This window comes from Sciurus vulgaris, assembly GCF_902686455.1.
Source record: "Sciurus vulgaris genome assembly, chromosome: 6".
NCBI classification, from domain to species: Eukaryota; Metazoa; Chordata; class Mammalia; order Rodentia; family Sciuridae; genus Sciurus; species Sciurus vulgaris.
In genome coordinates this window covers 165,212,358-165,220,715 of record NC_136466.1, presented here as the reverse complement: position 1 = coordinate 165,220,715, position 8,358 = coordinate 165,212,358, and the positions used below count along the sequence as shown (strand labels likewise).

At 46.4% G+C, this 8,358-nt stretch overlaps 1 protein-coding gene across 1 annotated transcript; it reads right to left on the bottom strand.

Moving 5' to 3' along the window:
* Window positions 1-5,687: 5,687 nt before the first annotated feature.
* On the bottom strand, window positions 5,688-6,584 carry TAS2R1 (taste 2 receptor member 1; the record flags this gene model as incomplete). Its single annotated transcript, XM_079144571.1, has 1 exon — window positions 5,688-6,584. The coding sequence occupies one exon, from the start codon at window positions 6,582-6,584 to the stop codon at window positions 5,688-5,690; it is 897 nt and encodes a 298-aa protein (XP_079000697.1).
* Window positions 6,585-8,358: the final 1,774 nt, after the last annotated feature.

Below are 8,358 nucleotides of genomic sequence, written 5' to 3'. Positions count from 1 at the left end.
CCTGAAATTGCAGCATGGACCAGAGCTTCATTCCTTCCTTAGGATGAACCGTATTCCCTAGATGGACGCTCTGCCTTGGGTTTGTCCCTTCATCTGCTGGTGGACACTTGCTCCTGTCCTCTGGCTTTTGTGTGTCACCTGCTATGAACGGGGGTGTACACATGTCTGTTTCCAGTCCCTGGGGGTGTGCCTGGGAGTGCGAATGCTGGGACGCATGGTGAGCCGATGGTTTCGGGGAGCCTCTGACTGTGTTTCATGGTGGTTGCACCCTTTCCCATCCCCTGGGGTACAAGGACTTCTCCCCACGTATTTGCAGCCTTGTCTAAGGGGTTTCATGTCCCTCCTGCTCTGTCCACCGGACTCAGCCACTTGACATGTGAGTAGATGTGGCAGCAGGTCTAGGTACACGGCGAGGCCTCCAGCCTTCTCTCTCCTCCCCTGGCCTGGAGGTCAGCCTGCCGCTGTGGGTGCTGCGCCTCCAGGGCTGGGAGCAGCAACAGGGCAGTTGCCCATGTGCAGCGGACAGGCAAGTGAGCGAGGCCCCGAGTTGGCTCCAGGCCCCTTCTCCTCCTTTCACCTCGCCTGCTTTCCTTCCGCACCTTCGTTTCTTCTTGCCAGGGTCTCTTGCACGTGTTATTTCCTACCCTGGACTTAGCTGTCCTGCGGAAGCTGGAACGTTCGGTTGACTGATTATTAGGCTGAAGCATCTGAAGCAGTCATTGGCCCAAGGTTGTCACAAGCTGGCAGTTTCTCAGGGTCAACAAAACTCAAGGCAGCAAGGGTGGCAGCCAGGCAGGGTGCTGGAAACTTGTTCCACAGCCCATCAACTCTCTTCCTCAAGCCTGGAATCGCTCCTGTCCCCACTTCAGAGACAGGAAGTGTGAGGCCCAGTGCATCAAGTCCTTGGGTCATTGGTGGGGGATCTAGCTTCCAATTCAGCCTCTTAGTTAGAACACTGTGGTTCCACATGCCCTTCCCACTTGCTTCTCTCCTCCCACATTGCCACTGGAGATTGCTCATGACTACTACAGTCCCCATCACCTGGAGGTGACATTCATTTGTATTCACAATTATGTCCGCGAAGCTTCATTCAGCATGTGATATTCTCATCCTCTCCCCCAGTCACAGGGGAAAGGATGAGGCTCAGCTCATGGCAGTGCTTGCTGGTCAACAATGGCTGCCCAAGGGGCCAACATAGTAGGTGCCGTTCTTCCCGGGGGGACAGCTGAGGAGACGTGGCCCACCTTGCCTGTTCCTGGTGTCTGCCCTGTGCACCACAGCTTCTACCTCGCTTCCCCCTGGACGATGGGGCTCAAAGGTGCTTCTCGTGTTGCAGAGCCTGTTCTTCAGACCCGGCATCAACCAGCACTGCTAACAACATCACACCAAAGGCGCAAGTCTTCATAGCAAGAATCTCGTGCGTCTTAGCAGAAAAGCCAGGGTGAGCATTTCGCAGAGGACCTACTGTGAAACAGCTATTTGATCAAATGTTGACTGTGGCCAATGTTTCTGAGAGCCAACAGCGAAGTTACAAGTGAAGTAAGACTTACAGTTTACAATCCCAAGTGCAGCCTCTGTTGTGCAAAGGGCGGGTTTCTGAACAAAGGACAGTTGGTATATTTAGCAGCCTGGGACCCCAGCCCACTTTGAGCCACTTACTTGTTTTCCACACCCGTTCCCACCTCCCAAGTTCTGGGGAATCTGATGCTTCCCCCATGGTTTGAGAATTTGTCCAAAAGCCAGGTTCAATCTGACTTTGTCCCTGCCTGTCCAAAATTCGAATTCTACCCCATTACACATGAGTCTTATATTCATGTTGTCTAACCTAACAAATCTGTAGGAAGAAGAGAATTTAAGGGAAACGTAAATGCTTTCTTAAGAAGGTGCATTCCAACCTCAGAAACTCAAATAGAGTTACAGTGTATCTATTTGTCTCAGAAATGTTAAAGTATAAACAAAGTGAACCTTCGGTCATTTTTAAAAATACACCCGTCTTTAGTGCTTTAAGTAGGTAGGTGATTCTATTTTATGTTCTGTTGATGGACTGGTGGAGAAATATTTAAAATAGAAACAAAAGGAAACCCTTGCTTTATTGATTTGAATATGTTTTAAATTATAGGATAAAATCACCAACTCCTGATCCCTAGCCAAAACATTAAGTAGATCCAGATGTTACAGATATGAATCCAATTGTTTATACCACATCTTAAAAGCAGTCATTTAATCCTGCAAAGATATGAGGTGATGTATCAGATAGTCTAAAATATCAGGGAGGGAGAAGAGTTGGTTGTTTTGTATAGAAAGAACACAGAGTGATCTTGGATTTCCATCCACTCTCCCCAATAACTTAATGTTTTCAGCTCATCAAGATTTTCCTGGTACACACCCTTTCTCTTGGCATAAATTTTTCTATGAGGGTCAATTATTAGGCAGCAAACAAATAAATCACTGATCTCAAGTTTGAGTTGATTTGGTGCTTAAATTGACTCCAAACTCATACCCTAGCAAGACCCTCTTTGAAACACGTGGGTCTCCCCGCTTTGGCCATTTGGATCTTCCTCCAACATGGGTGTGCCATCTGTCCATAACATCTGTCATGCCCTTGATGCCAAAGTCAATTTGCATGATTGGACTGGCATCTTTATCTCTGGTATATTTCTGATTACTTGTTTCTCTTCTCACCCAAAGAGGTGTAGTTCGACATGGGCAAAAATTACAAAAATCATGTTAGCCAAGCCTAAAATTGGAACACTTATCTTCTGAGGAGCATGACTATAATTAGGTGTGCAGCGGGCTACAACCTTTGAACTGCCTGAAGTATCTAGGATGGATGGTCATTAGCCTCAAGAAGTCATTAGCTGAAGTCCAAGGGTAATCGTTAAATGCTAATGTCCTCATAGCATTTTCCGGTCCAGATTGTCCTCTCTTCAAGAGGTTGCTACATTTGAATGACAGAAAATTTAAAAGGCCTTTATAGTTTGTGAGACATTTAACTTTTTTTCATTTTAATATTCAAATTATCACAACACTTACATTTTTGAAAGCCAGTATGTATGGATGCAGATTGAGACCTCTCTGCTGAGGTCACCCTCTTCAGTCACTGGAAACCATGGAGGACAGCTGGGGTTGAGGACTGAAGGAGTCAGTGTTAGAAGGGGGAGCACACCACTTTGGGCTGCTCATTGAACCTCTATCTGAGGTGGAATGCAAAATCCTTGCTGGGTCCCTTTTCAGAAAGGCCCTGCCTCTTGGCTCAGACTCTCTGGAAGCCTTCACTGGAAGCAATATTGACTGAGCTGCAGATACTAGATTTCCTGGGGAGCCACAGGTTGGAGAGGGAGGGCGGATGGTGCGTGAGATCTCACCGCCAAGCCTCCCAGGAGCCGTGGCGTCCAGGCCTGGCTTAGTCTACTCTGTGTCCATTAATACTTATAGCACAGACTAGGTAGATTGCAAATAAAAAAGGCTTATTTTGGCTCATGGTTCTGGTCCAAGGTCAGGGACGGACTCTGGTGAGGGGTTTCTGCCAGCAGAGTCCAGAGGCAGCACTGAGGGTCACATGGGGGGACAGGGAACATGAAGGTGTGTCTCTTCTGCTCTCTCCCTCTCCTATAGAGCCACCAGGAGTCAATCACAAGGCCTCCGCCTCAATGGCCTTGTCTGATCCTAATCCTGACCCACCTCTAAACACCACAGTCAGGGAAGTTCCCACCCTTTTCATTCCTCACAATGTGGATGAAATTTCAACACAGAAACCTCGGGGGACACTCAAACCACAGTAAGCCCATCAATAAAAGTCACAGGTGGGTGAAGGGAGATCCTTGCCTTGACAGAGGTCAACCCCTGCTAGACGAGGAGGACAAAAACAACTTGGTAGGGCTGGTGAGTCCAGATGAAGAAGCCTCCAGAGAGACAGGTCCAGACCACGTGGCTTCTAGAACTGAGCAATTACATCCAGGGTAAGCCCAGCAGCACGAGAGTGGGCAGCATCTCGGGAAGAAGTGCATTTCTAGGAAAGCAGTCTGGGAAAGTTTTCAGATGCTTTATTATGCATTAAGGTTTTTTACAACTCTTGGTGATATTAATAATACACACTTAGTCATACCTTAACAGTTATCCCATTAACTACCACTATTAAAACAGCAGCTTCATGAAATAGAATCAGAATTTGGTATCTGGGGAAAAAAGTCACCAGAGTTGCATAATTATGAATTTCTTCCTGAACGTTTGAGGCTGCTCCCACCCTCCCTATGTTCACCTTGCAGGTAACAGACATCACAAATTCAAGGAACAGTTATTTATTTGCTAAACTTGAAATGTGAGAAAAATAAAAGTGCCTTTTTGTTGTGCCTTCCCCACATAGGAGCAATAATTACCTCCAGGACATGATTGCTCTCGCCAGAGCTGGCTGCCTGAGAGCACAATCAACAACCAACCTTCCTGCCCTCTTGGAAGTGGGGCAATGAAGAAGCAGGAAGATGGAGGCCGTCACTTTGCTCCTTAAGGAGTGATGTCCAAGACCTGTGGCAAGATACTAAGAACCCTAATTCCCACATTCAAGAAGAGACACGTCTCTCGTTCTTTGAAGCAAGTTCTCTGTGAGTTGCATGTCTAGGGTTAGAGAACCAGCCTTTGAATTCTTACTACTGGTGATAGGCAAATCCACACCTAAACACATTTCATACCATTGCACCTAAACTACAAGTTACAGCTAAACTTAAGAACGTATTTTTATTTTATTCACTTGCCTGAAAGCAAAATGATTCTGAATCTGTTTTAGAAATGCACACATATGTCTTAGTGTCCAAAATCATTAGCCAAACAGAAAATGCATCTATGACTTCCAGCAGATGGAGACACCCCCAGCTCCACCTACCAACGGCTGTTGCTTCGTTGTGGAGCGAGACATGCGGTGCAGTAGGAGTACCAAATGGTCACTGGTGGTCTACGGCATCCCAAAGTCAGTACAAAAACACAAAGTGAAACACGCTTGCAAGCTATGGTCTGCAGGATACCCGATTAGGGTCAATGGAACTCAGGGACACCTTCTCCTCTTCCTCCTCCATTTTCTGTCCTTTCTTCAGCTGCTGGGACAGGTCACCACAGCGTTTCCATCTCTGCAGGCTGGAGAAGATGAGCTTGCTCACAAGGATGAAGCTCCATCTGTGCTCAGCTTCCCTCTGATCTGAGGGGGAAGAGTGGCTTCATTGTCTGTGACTCCAGCGAACAAAACAGAAATAACTTGCAGGTAGACAGAGGATGAGCACAGTCCATTCGACAAACCATCTAAGACACAGAGGGGCCTTCTGACATTCTGCTGTCACAAAGACAAACATGTGCTTTCCTTTGTCATTAAACATTTTATTTTAAGACAATTGTAGATTTGAATGCACTTGTAAGAAAGTCTACAGAAAGATCCCTGTACTACTTTCCCCATTTTCTCAATGGTAGCATCTTGCAAGATGATGGATATTGACATGGATGTAATCTCCTGACATGTGTCATGCTTTTAAAATCAATTTAACTGTGTAAAAAAGTAGCAAAGCTATAAACATCCCTAAGGCTGAGTAAATAATCTCGAGATGACATGTTATATATTTATGTACAGGATGCTTTGTTGGCTGGGCAAGGAACGGCAGGTGCTGATAAGTCACTGCATCCTGGCTGCTTTGAAGTGACCCAGTTCCTCATTGACAGCACCTACCATGGAGGAAGAACATTTTTACACTTTGTTTCAGTTTAGCATTTCCTAAAATTAAGATGATAGAATGTCCAGCAGGGTATGCACCAGCAACCATCAGGCAGAACAGAAAGGGGTGGCTTCCAAACTGGAAAATTTGAGCGAAGAACAAAATACTCACTGCGTAGTGGGAGAAGTAGAGGATGAGGAACGACAGAACGGAGAGCAGAGCGCTGACGTGGGGACTCCTGCAGGGCTCCCTGGTGCCCACTGCTATGCCTTTCATCTGCTGGGTGTGTCTCCCCAAGGAGAAAATCAAGAGCAGAACTGCAACTAGGAAGATAAGTAATGGCAGTATGTGTTCCGTGATGAAAAGGTAAAATGGTACAGAATGCATGTCTTTGATCTTAGTTCTATTTTCAGAGAAAAAGGTCATCAACTCTTCTTTGGAAAATGGCCACATATATTTGCTGTGGATGCCGCAAGTGATGGACGCATGGAGCAGAGACCCCAGGATCAGCCACGGCACCAACTTTGATATCCTCGTCTTTAGCCAGAAGAAGATCGAGTGTGGGATGGTGGAGATCTTGGCACAGTAGAAAACGCCAAGCCATGTGGCAAACCAAAGTCCCAATTTATTTATAAATATGAGAACTAGAAAAGTCTCAATGAATACAGACGGTTTCAACAAGGAGAGAGTAACCAGATGGGCGCCGAAGATGAGCACCTGCATACAGATCCGCGTCATCGCCAGGCAAGAAAGCAGCAGATCCAGGGAAGCCAGTCTTCTCTGCCTGACCAAGGCAATGCCGTTGGCCACCACGATGATGCCGTTCGCGAAGACCCCGGTCATGGATTGCGTCACTGTGCAGAGGAGAAAGATGATGAAGTGAGCCTCTGACATTTTAAGAAGAGAAAGACCAGGTTCTTTTAGAGACTATAGATTTTCGGACAGTGTCAACTATTCATGCTTTCCGGTTTTCTCTCAGCTTGATCAGGACCCAGTGGAAGGCAATGGAATAGGAAGGGGTGGCATTTGTTTATATCACCGCTTTCTCAATTTGGTTCTGAGACAGTCAAATAAGAAAGAGATACTCTGGCAACGATTTGCTTGTTAGTGATGCTTTTGCATTTTCCATGTCTACTCAGCTTTCAAAGTCACCACAGGCAAATAGTGCAGTCACACACCTTTGGATCCGCTAGGAAACAGCTGAAGGTACCCAGTCCTTCCTCTGTCATGAGGGACTAATTGTGGCTACAGATGTGGCTCCACTTAAGGTTACTGAGGCAGTCCTCAAAAGCCAATTTTTGAAAAATTATCACTTCTGCTCTAATAAAGTTCTACACCCAGCAATATAAGACGCTACCTAAGTGTCAGAGCGCCAACCTTCAAAGGCTGAGCGATGCAGGACCACCCAGAATTCAGCCTTGCTATGTAGTGAAGCATAGATGATAAGTCACAAAGCATCACAAAACACAAAAGCTGATGTGCATGTATAGATGTTGGGTCTTAAAGGAAGGCACTGTGTGATGAAGGGACACACAGAACGCCTTCCACACCGCATCATCTATCTGCAGATAATTCAGGGGTTGAAATCTTGTCCCTGCTATTTTTCCAAATGATGAGAATTTTATGACTTGAGTTGGTAGTTCTAGGAGAGAGATAAAGATTAAATAGCACATGATTCAATTTGTGGCTCTAACTGTCTGGCAGACTATGGAAAAATTAAATTAGCATTTATTAACATGCCTACTGCTCACTTTAGACTACACCAGGTTTTCTTACTTCCATCCTACTGATGTTTATGGCTGATGCTTCTTGATTGGGGGTGTTCTCTGGGCTACATAGGTTGTCTCCCTCCTCCCCTACCTCTCCTCTGCCTCTCCTCACTGGATTCTCCAGTACACCCTGCTCCCTGGTTGTGGCAGCCAAATGTTTTCAGACACTGCCCAACGTCCTGAGTCTCATTCACTCCTGGTGGAGAAGCAATGCCCTAACCCAAGTGGGTGGGATGCAGCTTCTGTCCAGAAGGCAGTCAGAGACAAGGCTTTGTGAACCACAGCAGAGTGGGACATACAAACAAGTGGTTCTTTAGACAGTTCACCACCTCGGCAGGGGTCAATTCAGAAAAACCTGGGAACGTGGCTCTCCCAACCTGGCACTAGATCCAAACGTGACCCACAGACCCCACAAGGAGCTCATGTGCTCACGAATATGTTTTAAGTATAGTTTAGAGGGGTCAGGAAAACCACTCTGGATGAACCTTCGTTTCTACAGAAGACAGGAAGGGAAACCATATGAAAATAGGGGCAAGACTAACTCTTTGGGCAGTTTTATCCTTCTTTGAATTCGCAATGTCTGTGCCATGTCAGACTCTGCATTATTCTTCTCACAACTTCAATGAGAGGGTGGGGCAAACAGGAGCATCAGGCAGGCACCGAGAAAGGCAGTTCTTGTGTGAGCACCGTCGAGACCTATCCAAGTTCAAGCTCGGCTGCAGGACAAGCCCCTGTCTTCCCTCTTCAGTGGAAAGAAGGAAGTGCCAGAAGTCCTTTCCTAAATATATGACATTCTGCAGGCTGGAAAAGCAAAAATGTAAGGGCATCTGCCCGTGAAATGATGGCGCTAAGGATCTCAAAAGGGTGGTTTTAGGACTTACCCAGATTCCCATCAGCCC